Source organism: Bombina bombina, chromosome 4 (genome assembly GCF_027579735.1).
Source record: "Bombina bombina isolate aBomBom1 chromosome 4, aBomBom1.pri, whole genome shotgun sequence".
NCBI classification, from domain to species: domain Eukaryota; kingdom Metazoa; phylum Chordata; class Amphibia; order Anura; family Bombinatoridae; genus Bombina; species Bombina bombina.
The window spans coordinates 102,475,090-102,495,930 of NC_069502.1; the positions used below are offsets into that span (position 1 = coordinate 102,475,090).

Genomic DNA, 20,841 nt, shown 5'->3' on the forward strand with positions numbered 1-20,841 from the left:
TTTTATTTTTAACCCATTTTTTAACACGATTTTTTAACATTATCTTTCACTGCTCTTAAATGTATAATATAGTAAGAAGAATGGAAGATTCACTATTACATAAAATAAAATTGATCAACATACATATATATATATATATATATATATATATAATATGTCGCAGCTAAGATATATTTCCCATCATACATTGGGAAAACAGGAAAGGGCGAACCAAACATTATTTGGCGCCAAAATCAGTCTAGGAACTACTATATAAGGTTTCAGTAAACAACTCCAGTTAGTCTTGAGAAAGGTCTGCTAAAGACCAGAACGCGTCGACTTACTGGTGAGCACATTTCCTTATACCTTTGAGTATATTTAGCTGTTGCTTTATATATGTTTTCTTCTGTTTTTTTGCAGGTTTTTACTATGATTTTGAATGTTGATGTGTATGTTTTTTTCATTCTTTTTGATTTTTTAAATTTTCACCTCCACACCATTTTTTACACATTTTCGTATTTTTATTCCACATTTGGATTGTTTTTACTACACATTACTGATTAATTGGATTTATTTTTGGGTCTCTCATTTTGGACTATTTTTTTTGGATCATTGTTTGGCTCATTTTTGAGATCACGGCCATTATTATTTGGAATCACTTGATGGAACACTAAGAATCCTTTTTTCAATTTGGGACTTTACACACCACACTGACATTTGTTTTCAATGGATATTATCACTTTGGATTTTTGTTTCTAGAATTCACCCACTTGTGGGTATTTGGACTTATTTCTTACTTTGAACATTGATAGTATTTAATTGATCTGCTTAGATTTGACGTGTAACACTCAATCACACCATTGATTTTAAAGTTTTTATTGTTCACTGCACAAACTGTTTTTTATTGTATACCGATATGCTTTAACCGGTTATAAATTCTCACATGGATCCATGAGCTTTTTAGACGATTGTAAGACAGTAATTTTTTATGCTTAATTTTTTATGTCTAATTTTTTATTTCTGAATTTTATGTTTAATTAAATGACACTGTGGTCCTAACCGATTCAGCTTTTTAGCGCTCTCTTACACACCCCAATTTTTATAATTTTTTTGTTACTCATGGGGTATGCTGATCTAGCTACTTGAAACTCTAACAAAAACAGTTGTAGGTAGAGTGGGCAGAAAATTATACCTGACCAGAATAAACCACAGCACCTGCTCAATACTTGCCCCAAGTAGATCAGAGGGATACCGGTATTCTGAGAGATTAGCTGCAAATCTAGGGCTGTCCAGAGGTTTGGGCCTTCCTCAAATTACACTTAAGTGTGTGCCCTCAGTTAATAGATCAGATTTCAATAGACAATAAGCACAGAGGGTACATACAGTAACAATACAGTGCATTGGAGGGGAGACAAACCATAATAACCCCTGCAAATAAAAGGGTCCCACTATCATACAGGTGGGTGCTATTGCATATCAAACAAAAGGCGAATCACAGCCTATATTACAGACAAAATGTTAGTGAAAGCAGCAGACTAAATAAAGGGCCTGAAGCTTGTAACACACAGCACACATCTACAGAGTGGAGGTAGCGTTCAAGGGGATGCTCCACCTTGCATTCCACCAGTGTTGGAGAATTATTGCTTACAAGCAATGTCTAATAGGAGAATCACAAAAACAGACAAAACAACAAAGCACACAAACCAAACGACTTAAAAGCTGCACCTCACAGGGAAAGTATGTCAGAGCAGGGGTCACCTTCCCAAGCACACACAATGCATGCACAGGAACATCCTCAGGGACCACAAAAACAAACATACTTAACCGGTGAGGATTTAAAAACCATCTCATCTAAAGACGATATAAATGCAGTATTATCAGAAATTAGATCTTTGTTTGGTGATCTGAAAAAAGGTATGACCCAGGTTAACCAAAAAGTCCAAACACAAAATCAAGAATGCCTGAGGACTAATATCAGGGAAAATGCACAGCAGCTGAAAGATCATGACAAGAACATCCAATTCCTGTTGTCCAGGATTGAAGACCTGGACAACAGAAGCAGGAGGAATCATTTAAGGATAAGAGGGGTGCCAGAAACCGTTACAAACATTTCTATTGGCGGATATTTACAGGACCTATTCAGAACATTCAGGTACACCGAATTCCCGGAATATTCTTATAGAAATAGCACAGAGGCCCAAACCTTCGCCTAAGCCCCCCCCCCCCCCCCCCCAGAGACATTATTGTTAAATTCCTTAACTACAAGGACAAAGAAGAAGTTTCTCAGAAAACCAGAGAAGCAAAGAACATGCCACATGCTGGAAGTCCCATACAGATCTTCTCAGATCTTAGCCAAGCTACATTAATAAAGAGAAGATATTTAAAATGTATCACTTTGGAACTTCGGCCACACAAAATCTGAGTTATCCAAATATTATTGCTTTGTCAGAAGCAATTAAGATGCATGTTTAGAAATTGAAAAAGTTATGATTGTACTATGTTAACATTCTTTTTTTAGAGACATGCAGAGATGTAAAGTATTACGTTGAATTTGGTTATTCATTTTTAGTACCCTTTATAATACTGACAACCATTTAGATTCCTATGGGGACCTATTAGATATGAAGAGAGTTGACAGAGAGAAGAACTCTGTTACAATAACACATATCTAAGATAAAATCAGGGATAACTTTAGGCTATAGCCCTGTTAAGATATAAAAAAAAATGTTTAAGTTTCTATATGAGTAAGTAAAAATAGTTACGTGATTAAAGGTATGAAAGAGTTTTGCAGGTTCTTGGGGGGGGGGGAGTTTTTATTCATAGGTATAGTAGGTACCAAGGAGTCCTTAAAAGGTTTTTGCTAAATATATGTATATTGATTTGCAGAGAATGTTAAGTGTGTTGATAATCTTATGTGTCGCATTAAACACCTTTTCACTTAAGAAGCAAATTATGCACTCAGCCTTCAAAATAGCAGAAAGACATAATGATCTTTAATACCATCTGATCAGATCAGGTCACTATGACCCAACCCTAACATAATATTTAAAGCTATATTATCAAGTTAGATGTTAGGTTACTGACCCCGTATTTGTTTATTTCTATTAGGCATAGCCAGGCTTGGTTGTGTCTCATTTTAAAATCACAAAAACTGTAAGAGAGTTTCTATTACACACCATATTTACCAAAGTCAGGATAATAAATAAATCAAGGTAATCAATTGTATAAGACAATACAACACAAAATGTGTAAAAGATGCAATTCTTCATTGAGATTCTCTTGTTAATCTCTTTCTAATTCCTTCCTTATCTTTCTAACTTTTTTCCTTTTCATATTTTTTCTCTCTTCACTTCCCCTTTTTTTTTTCCTTCTCCCCTTCCCACGCAATTCTACGCAATCTACAATGCCGAAACTTAAAACCCATAATCTGACAGTTATGACCCAAACACAAAAGGCCTTAATCTCCCAGAGAAAAGATCTCATGCTACACGGGATATCAATAGACTACACTGTGATATAGTCTACCTACAGGAAACATACTTTAAAAAAGGCAAGGAACCAAGGTGGCACATCCCCAAATTCCCGACAGTTTTTTTCGCCTCCTGTCCCAAAAAAAAAAAAATGGAGTAGGGATACTCATAAAACAAACATCCCCATTTAAATTGATATACAAAGAAAGAGATACAGAAGGACAATACCTGATACTTCTGGGCACCCATCACAATAGGCTGGTTACACTAGTTAATGTTTATTTCCCTAACCAGCACCAATATAAATTCATGAGAAGCGTTAAAAATAAAATACTGGAGGTCCAGAAGGGAGCTCTGATTTTTAGAGGGGAACTTAATCTACCATTAGATCCTCAGCTGGATACTTATAGAGGGTTAGCTTCAGTCTCCAAAAAAATTATTAGACAATGCAACAATAGACTAGAGGAAATGGCAGTACATGATACACGGCGCATTGCACATCCACTTTTTTACTCCCATCCCCACGATATATATTCCAGGATAGATTATAACCTTACTGATCAAGACATGCTAGCTCTTGTAACAAACACGAAAATTCTACCCATGACATGGTCCGATCATGCACCAGTAATATGCTATCTGAGATGGCCATCTGCACCTGAACACCCCTTTATTTGGAGGTACAATGATTTTTTGCTTAACAATATAACAATTAAAACTAAAATTGAAACCACAATTCAAGAATATTTTAGACACAACAATCTAGCTGATACACCATGGTCAATCTTGTGGGAAGCACATAAATGTGTGCTGAGAGGGGAGCTTATTAAACAAAAGGCAGCATTGGCAAAACAAACGAGAGCTAAATACTCCTCATTACCTTCTAGGATAGGTAGTTTATAGAAACAACACAAACAAAATCCAACAGATAGGGATATAAACTTAGAGCTTAAACAGTCAAGAAAGGACATACAAGACTTACACATACAAGAACAGCAAACAATTGCTCTTAAAATGCAACAAAAATATTATGAGTTGGGTATAAACCGGGGGGATTGTTAGCAAGAGCGCTAAAGCGCAAACAGTTAAAACTCATATTCACTCCATTACTAACCAAAACAACGCTACGTGTTATGACAGTCCGGCCATAGCAGAGGTTCTTAGAGCCTATTACCATAGTTTATATAATTTGACATCTCCTAATCAGACAGAGGGTGACACCGGAGGGCAACCAACCCCTCTGGATGTGAAACAGTATTTAGATAAGGTTACACTTCCCAAACTGACAAGTGAGGAGGCGGGGGAGATGAAGGCTCCCATTTCCACTGAGGAGGTTCTGAAGACTATAGAAAGTTTGGCGCCAAGCAAAAGTCGAGGACCTGATGGGTTTGGTACTAAATACTATAAACTTTTCAAACAGATATTAACCCCGCACTTGACTTCTCTCTTCAACTCACTAGAAGACTCATTAGGATTCCCCTCTTCTATGTTAACAGCCAATATCTCTGTCATACCAAAGCCAGGAAAAACAGCTGAGCAGCCCGATAATTTTAGGCCCATATCACTGTTACAATTCAGGGACGCTTACAACCTACACTAACATTCCTATCTCAACTGCTGTCCCCTAAAACCCCATAGCATGTAAGCCTATGAGCCCAGCTGTTTGTAGTTCACCTTCATAAGAGCCAACTACAACAGTGCAACTCTCGGCAGGACCCTTCACCCATTTGATCCCTGTAATCATTTTTATATACCACCCATGTTCATAGCACTGCAGAACCTGTTGGTGCTCTACAAATAGGGTCACATCCGACATCCAGGAAACAAATTACTTTACCCTTAGCGAAGGCAAAACAGGCAGCATAATATATAGAAGAAGACCAAAAGTCCTGTGCGGATTGTGAAAAAAACACTATATCTACCTAAATAAAGTGGAGGGCTAGGAATTCCCAGTTTACTGACATACCAAAAGGCCATAAATCTCCAACACAAAGTTGAGTGGTGTCATCACTCCAAAAATAAAACATGGCTTCAGGTGAGCAGAGCAATTCTCCATACACACAATATAGGTTCTTTGAGCTGGGCCTCATCCAAGAATAGAACTGGGACTATACTTAAATACCCACTGTTACAGGAATTTTTTACAAGATGGGACAAAACACTTGAGGAAAACCCACAAATATCATCAAATCCATCACCACTTACTCAATACATTGAAAACCCAGATATTTTGTTTACAAAAGTGCAACAAATTGACATAGACAAATCAAAGGTTACACATATTGCCTTCCATAAAATTATGACAGATAAAGAAATTAAACAAAGGTCAGAGCTGGAAAGTGTGGGGGTCATCCTACCATGGTACTATCACATGCAACTACAACATTACCTTCACACAAATAAAAAAATTAAACTGCTAACCAGACTTTTAACATTTTTCGAATCCCTCTGCATGTTGGATCAAACACCCAGACATCTGATCTCTATTACATACCGAATGTTAATGTCCCTATAAGGATATGCCTCTTCCCCGTTACACTAAATTCTGGGGTCGGGAACTACCTAATACATTCAGTGATAAGGAATGGGGTGAGATTTTTCTTAAACATCTCAAGGCCTCGGTCTCGGCTAGAGTTCCTCTCAAGGTAGTGCTTGACTCCAGATAAAATCAAGAAGATCTATAAACATACAAATGGGAAGTGCTGGAGAGGGTGTGGGGAGCATAGCTCATTCCTCCACATTTGGTGGGATTGTACAGCAATAAAAAAGTATTGGGAAACAGTAATGGATACCATAGATCCTAAGTTACACATCACCCTAAATAGATCACCTGATCTCCTACTCTTTCATGGACTACCTAGATTAGCAGATAAGCCCAAAAATACCTTCTATTCATTATGCTTAATAGTGCTTAATCCTTGGTTCCTAAACATTGGAAATCAGTCAGTATCCCCTCCCAGGATGATTGGATACAACAAACAGATAGACTTTTATTAATGGAAAAATTTTGCTATATGCACTTTTGGTGATAGGTGACAGGTCTACCATGTTGTGACCCAGTTTGCCAGCACCACACCATCCTCCCCCTTTTTTTTTTTCTCTCTCTCTCTCCTTCTTCTCTAGCTTTCCGACCATGTCCCTTATCTCTTCTTTTTTTTTTTTATCCTTCTCTATAAACTTCTTTTCTGCTTTTGCCACCCTCTGTGAGAAATTATTTAAGACAATCGCTTATAAATGACAATAAAAAAAAAAAAATGAAAAAAGAAATGGATACAGCGAAGTTCTTGTTTTTTCAACAATTGTACAACATTGTATGGGATTTGCTCCCAACTTGAAAATATGTATTGCTACTTTGAACAAAAACTTTTTTCTTGCCCAGAGAGGTCAATGACAAAATGTTCATGATTGTTTAAGTGTACAATGTCAAAACTCTGCTTTACTGTATTGTTATTTAAATTTTAATTAAAGCTTTTGAAAGAAAAACAAAAAAAACCATATATTTGCACTTATTACTTGTAAAGTTGTTTTTAAAATGTATTTACTTATTTATTAAACTATTTATTTATTTATTTATTTATTTATTTATTTATTTATTTTGCAGCTGCTTTCAAGCAAGTTACAGGTGGTCATTATTTTCACCTGGAATTAGTCATTAAATATCAGGAAACTATATTTGTCACACTCTTAAAAAAAATCCTTAATATTTTTATATATTATAGTAATATATGAGGTGTATATGTTTAGCAGCTGGTGTTTTATGGACATCAGTTTTAAGAGACAGGTAATGTTTTCATTCTTTTGTTTAATGGGTGCACTATTTAACCACATAGAGGTTGATTACAATAAATTGTTTAATAATTATCTGTATGTACAAGTGTAAATGACTAATTTTTAATGTCAATGCAAAAAAATTGTCATTTTCATTGTTAATTGACAGCATTTTTATTTCATTATAGTTTTTGTGAACAATAGTCCTATATTTAGCATTCACCAGTCCTGTTTTCCTTATAACAATCAACATTCTTAATATTTATTAGAATGAGACAGCTACAAGGTCTTGATAAACCTCCAGTCAACAATTACCCCAGAAAGTTTAATCTAACATTTGTACATTATTCCTACCATATTGGATGACATTAAAAAGCAAAATCACCAAATAGATACAAACCTCTCTTGTTAAAATCAATTAAAGGGGAATACAGAATAATAAAAAATACACTAATAAAGGGACATGAAACCTCAATTTTTTCTTCCATTATTCAGATAGAGAATACAATTGTATACAACATTCCGATTTTACTTCTATTTTTTAATTGGATTCATTCTTCAGATATCATTTGTTGAAAAAATAGCAATGCACATTGGCTGCCACCAGTCAACATCTACTGAGCCTATTTAGATATGCATTTTAACAAAGGATATCAAGTCAATGAAGCAAATTATATAATAGAAGTACAATGGAAAGTTGTTTAAAATTGCATGTTCTTTCTAAATCATAAAAGAAAAAAATTGGGTTTCATGTTCCTTTAAAAATTAGCTATATGTCTGACCCCTTAAACAATAGATTTACACATTTGTTTATGGTTAACTGCATGCATATCACCTATTATTATCACCACGCACAATTAAAAGGGATTATTCGATATACAGGTCCTTCAAACTTTTATATAATTACGATCCCCCAAACAATTGGGTGAGGTTAATGACCCAGATAATGATGTCATTTTGTTTTCGGGAGTTGATAGTTTTGATCTTATGGGGTATTAATGGCAGAATCATTTTAGGAATTTGATCACTGAACAAACACTCTAACAATACCATCCTATATAATAAAAGGCCAAGTGTGCGAGGACAAACACACTTGGCCTTAGAGTCCCTACCTGATCTGCAGTCCGGGTAAAAGTGGGCATTGCTGGGCGTGAGCAGTTGCGTGGCCAGTCATGGATGGGGCGTGGCTAGATGTGAAGGGGGCGGGGCCGGGGGCCTGTCGTACATACGAGATAGAGGGGAGAGAGATAGAGAGGGGGAGAGATAGAAAGAGGGGGAGAGAACAAAATAGATGGGAAAGAGCTAAATATAGGATAAAAGAGGGGATAGAGCAAGAGAAGGGGGAGAGAGAGCAAAATAGAGAGGGGGAGAGAAAATAAGAGGGGAAGGAGAGAGAGCAAAAAGAGAGGGGAAGAGAGAGAGCAAAAGAAAAGAGGGGGGAGAGAGGGGGGGAGAGAGAGAGGGGGGGGGAGAGAGAGGGGGAGATAAAGAGGGGGAAGAGAGAGAGGGGGGATAGAGAGGGGGGAGATAGAGAGAGGGGGAGAGAGAGGGAAAAGAGAAGGGGAGACAGAGGGGGAGAGAGGGCGAGAGAGAGAGGGGGAGAGAAAGAGGGGGAGAGAGGAGGGGAGAGAAAGATGGGGGAGAGAGAGAGAGAGAGAGAGAGAAAGAAAGGGGGGAGAGGGTGCGAGAGTGGGGGGAGAGGGGAGGAGAGAGGGGGGAAAGAGGGGGGAGAGAGAGAGGGGGAGAGAGAGAGGGGCCAGAGAGATAGGGGGAGAGAGAGGGAGGGAGGGAGAGAGAGAGAGAGAGGGAGAGAGAGGGGGGGAGAGAAAGAGGGGGTGAGAGAGAGAGGTGGGAGAGAGAGGGGGAGAGATAAAGAGGGGGGAGAGAGAGGGGGAGAGAGAGAGGGTGGGAGAGAGGGGGAAGAGAGAGAGGGGGGAGATAAGGAGAGAGTTTTACTTAGTATGGAAAGAGTTTAATTTTTAATCACATTTGTATCTTATTTTTATTTTTTAAGGAGAAATCTCTTCTCAATTTCACTCCTTGTTCAGCTGTTCCTTTTGATGGATATTTACAGCTTTGCTTTTTCAAAGTCAACTAAAAAAAGCACTTGATAAAGATAGCATTTTGGAAATATTTTCAAGTATTCCAAGACTTTTTTGAATAATTCTGTTATATTGCACATGTACAGATGTGTATTGGCATATGTTATTGATTCATTAATTAATAATTAAGAGCCAGAGCACACGTTTACATATTATGTATAGGCTCATGTATATATGTATATGCATTGAGTATATGAAATCCTGTACAGCTAAACAGAATCTGCAGGAAAAGTGAGATTAGGACTCCAAAAGCCAGAAATTGTATGAAACAATCTCTATATATTACATGTGTTTCTAAGATACACTTGCACTGTCATAATTATCATTATTGATACAGGCGTCTTCATAACTTTAAAATGAAATCACGCAATCATGAGTTCAAATGGACCCTGTTGCAATTTGAATCCATCCCCATGTGTAATATTTTAAATGTTTTGTTTTTTGCAATATGTACATGAATTCATTTAAAAGCACCATGTTCTGGTTTGGCATGATCTTCTGCATAACACAAGGAGACTACTGGCTTCTATTATAAGGACTTATGACATCTTCTTATACTGGATTTTAACAGTACTAAAACTGTGCAATGTAAAACTGCTCCAAAGAAGATGTACAAACAAGATGATGTCTTATTAAAACATTAAAAACAACAATATAGTGATTAAGCAAACATGCATAGTATGCCCATCTTGCCTACACACAAATGGCATTCAGATGGTTTAGCAGTGGTGAGGATGGATTTGGATTGCAATAGTTTAATCTCACACAAGTAAATGAGTATTTCCCTTACACATTGAACAAATGGGTTAAAGGAACAGAAACACCCTACAATTTTTTTTTAACAATTTGGATACAACATACACTTTTAAACAACATTCCAATTTACTTATATTATCAAATTTGCCTCATTATCTTGTTATTCATTATCTTGTTAATTGGCAGCTAGCTGAACATATCTAGATAGTCAATCGCAAGAGACAAATGTATGCAGACATCAATCAGCAACTAGCTCCCACTAGTGTAAGATATGTGCATTCCTCTCTTTCAACAAGGGATACCAAGAGAACAAAGCACATTTAAAAATAGAAGTTATTTTAAAAGTGTCTTAAAATGACATGCTCTGTCTGAATTATGCTAGTTTAATTTTGACTTTCCTATCCCTATAATTTAAAAGAACTTTATCGTAACTTTAAGAAGTGTGAAAGGGCTATTGTATAGGTCAGTTTTGTGTGGCTTCCCTGTTTCTATCCTGATAACAAGTACCTAATACACAAAAAGGCCTTTTCAAGAACTTTTGTTTTGTGAAAACTATTTTGTGGACATTCTGCATTGTTATCACTTTAAAAACACGCTGACCAATTTGGCCTGAAAGCAAAAACTCATTTTGGGAGAAAATAGCCAACTGATTGTGAGCAACATTCTCAGTGACCTAATCTTAGAAACTCAACAACTCACAGGGGGTATAGGATTGTATGTGTGGGTTTTAGAGAAGATTTTAAATACGGGCATGTTTGGGAGAGTTACAATTTAGTCTTTGTCAGTTAAATCCTCTATCTACAAAATTATGAAAGTGTTTTCATTTTATTTCCTAATACAATATAGTGATAGGTTTATATGTTAGACTAGTATTATCACTTAGATGTCTTGTGTCTTATGTTATATAAGAGGATCTATTTGTAAACATTATAGCCCCTTCCGTATTCATTCTTGTTTATTCTTAGAGCCTATGTAAACTGCAAAAACAAAGCTGCAATAGAAAATCCTAGCAGCACAAGATTTTATAGCAGCTCTATTTTACTGACAGGCTTGAATTTAGTGCATTGTAGGAAGTGATACTGCGCATTACTAGATGATCTCACTTATCCTCTAACCTGACTGCTCCAGCTCCTCCCATCATCAGCAGAAGTGTTTACTGGAGCGTTTCTGTTCTCTTTCTAGGGGGAACTTAGTTCTCCCTGCAAACATATTGCAGGAACTCCATTCCCATGGTTTCCCGCTCGACTTGACCCCTGCCCCTTCTGCTATACCACCTCTTAATTTATTGACAAATAAGGGTCATATGTGTCTTAAAATGGAAAAGAGATGAGAAAGGGAAGTATTATATATGTAGGGATATCACATTACAAGTATAGTATATGTAGCTAGATCACTTGATGTCCAAATATATTGAGACTATGCCCCTGGTATAGGTTTCTAATGCACTTGAGGGGTTATATAAATATTGAAACTGATTTAACATCTGATGGTACTGTGATGGTACTAATGGTATAATAACTTCCTCTCAAGTTCATATTGAGTCTGCAGTATTCTTCCCTGTAAAGACCATAGTCCTTGTTATTTTTGGTTTGTAGTTCCAGGTATCAAAGCAATGACTTTCCTATGTGGCAATGTGGAAAAGCATTTTATCACAAGGATGCTCCTACCCTCAAATAGATTTTTAGTATTTTTAAATAATATATTGGGTTCTATTTTTCCCTGGATAGTATTGTAGTGGCTTTAGAAGCTATAAGACTTTCTTTTAATAGCCCAAATTGGAATCTCCAAATTAATTTTAAAGGAATTTGGTATTTATTTACTGGATGTAACCCTTAACCTTACCCACATAAGGTAAAAGGGTAAATAAATAGATGAGGATATTGTACAACTTGGAAATAAGCCATGGAACTGCTATGAGATTAAGATCCTGGTTGGGAATGCTAGGAAGAATAATATTAATGTGATAATGGTTGTTGTCTGTACTGTGCCTCTTACTAAAGCCCCAGATTTCTCTTGACTCTGTGCCTCACCACCCTGGGTTCTGGCTGCTCTCAGAGTCTACCCCTAATGTAATCATATAATCTCCAGCAAACAGAAACTGACCTATGTGCCAGGCATAATTTGTGCAAATGGACTATGAAATTAAATCTGAGCATCTGAGGGTGATGGAACTCTAAAGGACAGTAAACTCATTTCAGTTTGTTTCAGAATATTAAAGGAAGGGGATTCTGGGTGTTTTGTTGTTGGTTTATTATGCAGGTCAAATAGACAGAGGGGAGGCTGGGGGAGAGTGAGGTTTCGTGTGTGAGTCGAAGAACTGGTAGGGTGTGATCAGCTATGGCAGAATCGATATATTGTACTCTGCTTTTAATCTGGAACTAAATGTGTTAGCTATCTCCCAGTAGTGCATTGCTGTTCATAGACTTACTCTTCAATTAACAATAACAAGAGATTTATACAAATTTGATAATAGAAGTAAACTGGAAAGTTAATTTAAATTCCATGCTCTAGCTCAGTGATGGATAACATTGAATCACAAAAGATGAACTTTGACTTTACTGACCTTTAAAAATGTGACAAATAATTTTTAATTTACCAATTTATGTTTAAGTAAATATCTATTTTACACATTTTTTTTATAATAGCCAAATTTATTGAAAAATAATGTGAGTCTCATTTAACAATTGTATTCAAAACAATTATATTTAATCAATGGCAATATAATAACATAAATTATTCAACTTCAGATCTTTAAATTAATACTTTTTAATTAAATAAATAACAATAGCAGAATATAATATATAAATAAATATAATTATTTTAAAATCTGTATAAAATGGGCAACATAAAAAAAATTGTTATCATGATAAATAAAACAATATTACTTGTAATAAAATAAAATGTACATACAATATTCTATAAAATATAAATAAATGCATAATAATATTTAACTTTAGGATATAGCCATGTTGGAAGAAGCACACTACTTTATTTCATTGTTATTGCACTGGCAGGTAGCAGGGCAATCTTTCCGAACTGATGCATCAGTTATACACGACCCCTTGAAGTCCTTGCAGTTGCCGTAATAGTCTTGAACTCTGCAGTAATTTGCTAAAACAATAAAGAGGTCAAATTAATTGTTTGTCAACTTTTACTTCTTTGAATTTCATTTTCCAAATAATACAAACAATTGCTATGGAAAAGTTTTACATTTCCCAAAAATATTAATACATTTCAAGGTATTCGCTCATTTTTATACAATGTAACACAGGGAGTGGAAAAAGTCAAAATAAATTCTTTGGAGATTTATGACCCTCCGTATTACAAAATAACTGACAATAGCTACATTATATTGATGCATTCATGAGGATCATGAGAAAATAAAGAAATAGCTCATAAGTAAACCTCTAATATAAATTAACTTACTGCATAGTCCATTGTCACATCCATTAGGACAGGCTCCACAAGGAGATCCAATTTCATAGGGATTGCCCATAGACTTGACATTATTTCCTCTGAAATATTTAAAAATATATATTTAGTAACTCAAGTTGAAGGGACCAAATTGTTTTTGAATAGCTCTAAATTCAATAATAATATTTTAGACTAAGAACAACTTTCCAATTTACTTCTCTTATCAATTTTGCTTCATTCTCTTGGCATCCTTTGTTGAATGAGCAGCAATGCTTCTGTGAGATAGCTGAACAAATTTGTGAACCAATGAAAAGATGAATTTTTGTGCAGCCACCCATCAGCAGCTAGCATTTTTGTGCAGCCACCCATCAGCAGCTAGCTCCCAGTATTTCATTGCTGCTCCTGAGCCTACCAAGGTAGGATTTTCAACTAAGGATACTAAGAAAATGAAGCAAATGTAATAATTCAAGTAAATTGGAAAGTTGTTTAAAACCACAAGATCAGTCTGAAACCTAAAAGAAAAATGTTAGATTTAATGTCCCTTTAAAAATTGTTCAATCAAGATAGCTGAATATCTCAATGTGTTAATTCAATAAAAATTGCAAAGCGCAGCCTTCAGATTAAATTATTAAATGATCTACGTCCTATTGCTTATCCTATTTTTACAATAAGAATGAGCACAATACAATATAACCCATTACACCTGAGTATATTGTTTTATGTTTTTCCTTATCACTGATTTTTCTTTCTGCCTAGAACAAAAGAACCCTTGCTAACCAATCACAGACTAGTACACACATATAGGGCTTAATTTATAATCAGGCAAGTGGACAAGGCTTGCTGTCATGTACCTCATCTGTACAGCCTCACAACTAGAGAGCAACAATATGCTGCCTGCATTTAAAGGGACAGTCTACTGCAAAAATGTTATTGTTTAAAAAAAATAGATAATCCCATTATTACCCATTCCCCAGTTTTGCATAACCAACACTGTTATATTAATACACTTTTTACAGCTGTGATTACAATGTATCTAAGCTTTAGCAGACAGCCTACATTTCTCACTGCAATTTACAGGTTTGCATTTTAGCTAATAAGTGCTGACTTATGTATCTTGCTGTGAAAAGTATATTAATATAACAATGTTGGTTGTGCAAAGCTGGGGAATGGGAAGTAAAGATGTTATATATTTTAACAATAAACATTTAGGAGTAGACTATACCTTTAATAGTTCACATGCCCCTGCATGTGCAATGCCGTCCCCTACTCACACATGAACAATCACGTGCAAGATCGGGCTCTCAATCATTCAGATCAGATCTCATTGGGATGATAGAAATCCAACGTACTTTAGACCACTGACACTTGGGCTTTTGAAATAAGGCTCTATATACGGTTTGTGGACTGAACAGTAACAGCAAACAAAATAGTATCTGGTGGCCATATTACCACTATTTTTTGTATACATGATAGTCTACATTAAATTCATGAATGGTAAGTTCAATTATAATTTAATAAGCAAACTATGTAGGTTTATTCACAATATACTCAATACTTACGATGGACAGTAATGACAAACATAATAATATTGATATTGACTGCTGGGGCATTCTGCAACATAGCATCCAACCTGATATGAACTGTACCACATAACCTGGAAGAAAAACATTTTATTTGTCAAAATTATACTGAAATGTCAACAAATTCTAAGTAAAACGTCTACATCTAATTTTAGCTGTGTCAAATATCCAAACAGAAGAAATGCTTAATAAACATCTTACCTGAGTGTAGTGTCCGATCTCCTGACCATCAATCTTTGCTCCTTTTCCAAATTGAAAATCTACAACTTCACTATAAAATGATTCAATTACATCCTTCCAGGAGGCCTTAAATGAGGATAAGAATAGGTTTTCTCCACAACCAAAATCTAAAATACAAACAGAAGGTTTTTTCTTTTACTATAAACACAAGACAATGCTAACAAAATGTTATTGACAATGAAAGCTCCACTCAGATCTACCTGAGCAATGCCACATACCAATTAACTTTACCCATAAACCGCTGAAGCTCTACACTTTATTGTATGTCTCATTTTTAAATATTCTGATTTAAGCACCTGCGGTATATGTTCTTCATATCTGAAACATTGGTATGCAGTTTTCTTAGCTTCTTAAAGAAACATTAATTACCAGATAATTGCATAATCAACAAATGCGTAATAAAAAAGACTATGCAAAAGCACTTAGTCTGAATTTCAAATGAGTAGTTTTTTCATGAATAAAACAAAGTTAGATCAGTTTTCCTTCCCCTTGCATCATGTGACAGCCATCATCCAATTACAAAATGCATATATGTATATATTGTGAATTCTTGCATATGGTCAGTAAGAGCCAATGGCACAAAAAGTGTGCAAATAAAAAGAAATTAAAGTTTAATTTTGAGTTTAATGATTCTTTATTTTAAAAAAAGAATCATCACACATTCATTGTCTCTATATAAAAGATGTATGATTGGCATAAGTAGAGCTCTATGGACCTCACTGAAATTGTTTAAAGCTTTGTTAATTCTGTCTATCATTTCTATTAAGGAGGCTGAGCTGGGGCTGTTTTTATTCATTGGTTATTAAATAAAAATGAAATAAATAAACAAAATATGTTTAGCCTAAATAGATAAATATAATTAAATATTTTTCTGAAATTGAAAAGAACATAGTTATAGATGGGAATATAATATAATTTTCAAATAATAGTTCATTTTCATTGCAGTTGTTTGCATGAAGGGGGGACATTTACAGTACACAATAAAAAAAGCAATCTATTGTACAACTTAATTAAACAATACTTTTCAATATTATAGAATGCAAAAATTATTTACATTTTTTTTTTTTTAATTCTTGGATTTGTTTTTTTTAAATTTATTTGGGTTTCTTTTTCATCTTTATTGATGGTTACAAGGTTGTGTACTAAGTAAATAAACAGTATTCTTTCATATCCTGGCAGAAGTATATTTACTCACTTGGGATTTGTCTAACTTCAGTTGGACTGTGGTGTTGATTGCACGTTTTTGCCCACCGTTCTGCTGTTTTTGCGGCTTCATTATTCCATATCTAGAAAGTAAAAATGAATTTATGTTTTATACACTGAATAAACAATCACTTTTTCTTTTATATGAATGTATGATTACTTTGAATGAAATAGTCACTTTCTGTGTGTTTACTATAATCTTAAACTCTTGCATACAAAAGAAGAAGATTATAAATGACATATAAGTGATAGCTCTTAAGCCACATTCTTCTGACATACTTACCATTTTTAACATGTTTTTTGCAGGAGGGCTGGCTTTTCTTCTTAAATTATTGTGTGTGTCAACTATGATATTTCTTACTGATGAATTACTAGTGGACAGTGTAGAAAATGGCACATTCACCTGAAAAGAAAATAAATTAAGGAGTACATTCATTGAGCTAAGTCAAGTCTTATTTGATGTTTGAATTAATATTATACTCTAACTGTATCTTAATAACAATGTTTACTGATAAGGATGGGCATCGTTTGTAGTTGCCAAGTACCTGAGTTATATAAACCCATATATAACCTGGAGTCATTACCTCTCTGTAGCAAGTTTAATATTAGACTAAAATAGGAAGAAATAAACCTAAATATAAATATTTATATTTATATTTAGTACTTGGCCTTGAATAATTGACACAGTAAAATATATATTGTCTGCAAATTTTGTAATTTAAACATTAATTTATTCTTCTACCCAGAGTAGCTATAGTGAATACTATAGGATTCGGAAACCTTACACTCCTAAAAGTTAAAAGCTATGTTTTTATATGCAGGAGTTAATTCATATCTGTCTCCTATTGACCAAAGCATAGGAGATAGGTTAATCAACACTTAAAAGGATTTTCAAAGGGTGTGTGCCGAGACTGCAATATCATGCAAATGACAAACAAAACAAAATGTGTATAAAACATATATTATTTATGCGATGAATAATTTCTGATGCATATATAAAAAGGACTTTAACATTCCTTTAACCACTTTACCCATATGAACGTATATATACGCCCTGTAGTACTTTGCCTATCGTACTGCAGGACGTATATATACGCACTAGCTTCAGGAAGCTCCAACACTCTCGGCTGTTAAGTTACAGATGAGAGCTGGAGCTCCTGAAGCTTCAGGCATCTCCCGCATATGGAGCCAGAGCGCGATTGGTGCTCCGCCTCCATATGAGGGCAGATGCCTGATCGTTACAGACGGTGACACTGTGTGTGTCACCTTCTGTAACGATCTTCTGCTGGAGCCAGCGGAGGTGTGGGCAGGAGGTGGGTGGGCAACCCAGCAGGGGAGGTGGGAGGGAGCTGGAAAAAGTGGGTGGGGCCCTATGCTATGTAAAAACTTTACAAGGGAAAGGGAGGAATGGGGTAGCTACACTACAGAAAATGGGGCGTGGGGGCACAATAAAATAAAGATTGTGGGTGAGACACTACACTATAGAAAATTAAAAAAATATTTAAAAAAATAATATTTAAAAAAATGTTTTTTCAGGTACTGGTAGATAGCTGTCAGTACCTAATATGGCTGCAATAGTTAGGGCAGGGGAGGTTTTTGAGGGTTAGGGCAATCCTACACTGCAGAAGAAAAACAAAAAAATGTATATATATAAAAAAAAAGGTTTTATTTTTTTTAATGGCAGACTATCTGCCAGTACATAAGATGGGGGTGACCAGTGGGTGGTGGGGAAGGGAAGAGAGCTATTTGGGAGGGATCAGGTAGGAGGCTACACTAATGCTGATGTTAACCTTTTAAGCTACCTAATTAACCCCTTCACTCCCGGGAATGATAGAAGTGTGGTGCACAGCTGCAATTAGCGGCCTTCTAAGTACCAAAAAGCAATGGCGAAGCCATATATGTCTGCTATTTCTGAACAAAGGGGATCCCAGATAAACTTTTACAAACATTTGTGTCATGATTGCACAAGCAGTATGTAAATAATTTCTGTGAGAAACCCAAAAATTGTCAAAAAAGTATCATTTTTTTTAATTTGATGGCATTTGGCGGTGAAATCTTATCATGAAATATACCAAAATGGGCCTAGATCAATACCTTGGGTTGTCTACTTAACAAATATATATAGATTATATAGGTAAAAAAAAAAAAAAAAAAAACAATGCTCTATTTCTGTTTAAATTGAGTGTTTAGAAAAATGCTAAAAATGCTTTGGTATTTTGGGCAAGTTTTTTTTGGAAGTCCCGGTAGGGAAAGGGTTAAATAGACATTATACTTATAACTGAGGCATTCATTTAAAACAATAGTTAAAATGTTCTCATAGAAGCAACCACAAAAAACTACTATAACTTCTTGTTAAGTTTATTTTAGGCAATTTATGAAAAAAATATAACTGACTTTACTTTTATAAACTCACCATATTTAAGATGTTTTCAGTTGGAATAGAAACTGGTCTTCCAGATGAAGATGTTGAACTGGCAGCACGTCTAAATCTTGTACTGGTATGTTCAACAAGCAAGGATCCTAGTAATGCATCAGCCTTTGAAAGAATTTCATATATTATTTAATTTAAGTGTAACATATCTCCCTATTTTAATGAGATAGCACTCATAGATTGCTCAGAAAGAAAAAGTGTCCTTATTTCTCAGAAGAGTTTAGGTAAAAACAATTTTTCTGATATATTGATATGAAAAACAAAAATAACATTAGATTTTGGAATAGATGTATGTGTTCTAAAATAATATGAAAGTCATAATTAAGTTAAATTAAATAAGGTATTTGAAACTGAATATGGAAATGGATTTGAAATAGAAAAGCTGTGCACAGCAGTATGTAGCATTCTTGGAGGGATGGGTGGCAGTTTATGCTGGATAAAATAAAGATTTATTAAAAGTAATGATTGGTTAAATTATGTGAAAACAAGTTCATAATTATTACTTGACAAGGATGAAAGTTGGACATTAGCAAATAGAATGATAAAACAGATTTCATGACATAACATCCTCATTCAACTATTTCTATAGAACAAATCTTAAATGTTGAATGTAATCTTTGAATATAACACCTCTTATTGATTGCAATATAATTTAACTATAGGTGATATTCACATATTAAGTTTAAACAAATGTTACATTCATTGAAGGGAACATATAATTATTATTAGCATTATTGCTTTCTATTAAAAAAATATGTTCTAGATTAGACCATTTAGAATGAGCAAATGCAGCTAATATAGTTTATTTTTTAACAAAAGCTCATTTCCCTACTGTCAAGGTTACCTCCCTAGAACTACAGGGTAATTATTACTTCCTTTTGGTACACAATTTACATGGACAGAGACAGATGATGACATAATAAGCTATTTAGACACTATTGAGCATTTCTTGTGATACATTACATACCTGTACAGTTGCATTCGGCAGAAAAGTTAAAAGGCAGAGTAGTGCAACCAGCATCATATTTCCTTTAAAAAAGAGATTTTTTAATGTCAACTACTCAGTTAAATTATATTTTTTGATTACATAAAACCCAAAATTTGACATTCATGATATAGTTAGAACATACAATTTTAAACAACTTTCTAGTTTACATCTGTTATAAAATTTGCTTCATTATCTTTGTATCATTTGTTGAAGGAGCAGCAATGCACTACTGGTTTCTAACTGAACACTTGCTGAGCCAATGAGAATTGGTATATATATGCAGCCACCAATCAGCAGCTAGAACCTAGGTTCTTTGCTACTCCTGAGCTTTACTAGTTAAACCTTTCAGCTATGGATAATAAGAGAAAAAAAATAATAGAAGTAAATTGAAAAGTTTTTAAAATTGTTTGCTCTGTCTAAATTATTAATGACTAATTATGACTTTACTGTCCCTTTAAGTACTAATAGTATCTCACACTGCTAAGGACTAGGCTATTATTTATTGGTTGTTCTTTAATTCGGGGTCTTATTGCCAGAAATATCCAGTTATTATAGTTAGAAATACAATTTGCAAAACAACAAGTAATTATATACATTAATAGTACTAATGATATAAACAACAACCTACAGTATAATAGACCATGTATGGCATTTATAATACTGCACTACATAATAGAGTCTATATAGTAAATGAATGTCATCACAATATTTTTTATTAAAATTACTTTCTCTTTGAATGGTTCATTATGAGAAAAATAAAAAATGTGATTGCAAATTATCAAACAAATACCAAATTGATGTGGTGCCTCAACCCCTTATTAGTAGACAATCTGAATTATTATACCTTTTGTATTGCCATACAAACTCTTAGTGATTTGTAATTCCCTTTCATAAAAGGTGTATCTTATTC

General features: G+C 34.6%; 1 protein-coding gene across 1 annotated transcript; it reads right to left on the reverse strand.

Annotated features, from left to right (window-relative positions):
* Positions 1-13,058: 13,058 nt before the first annotated feature.
* On the reverse strand, positions 13,059-19,967 carry LOC128656933 (serotriflin-like). Its single transcript, XM_053711111.1, has 8 exons — positions 19,911-19,967; positions 18,926-19,048; positions 16,796-16,915; positions 16,505-16,595; positions 15,271-15,416; positions 15,049-15,143; positions 13,502-13,590; positions 13,059-13,186 (listed from the first exon to the last, which is right to left on the reverse strand). The coding sequence occupies exons 1-8, from the start codon at positions 19,965-19,967 to the stop codon at positions 13,059-13,061; spliced, it is 849 nt and encodes a 282-aa protein (XP_053567086.1).
* Between the last annotated feature and the right edge of the window lie 874 nt (positions 19,968-20,841).

Bases quoted from the DNA above. Each gene is read 5' to 3' on its own strand.
- LOC128656933 (XM_053711111.1), bottom strand. From the start codon at position 19,967: ATGATGCTGGTTGCACTACTCTGCCTTTTAACTTTTCTGCCGAATGCA. The intron at 16,916-18,925 runs GTGAGTTTATAA...TTTTCTTTTCAG, and splicing joins CTGAAAACATCTTAAATATG to GTGAATGTGCCATTTTCTAC. The intron at 15,417-16,504 runs GTGAGTAAATAT...TTTGTATTTTAG, and splicing joins TGAAGTTAGACAAATCCCAA to ATTTTGGTTGTGGAGAAAAC.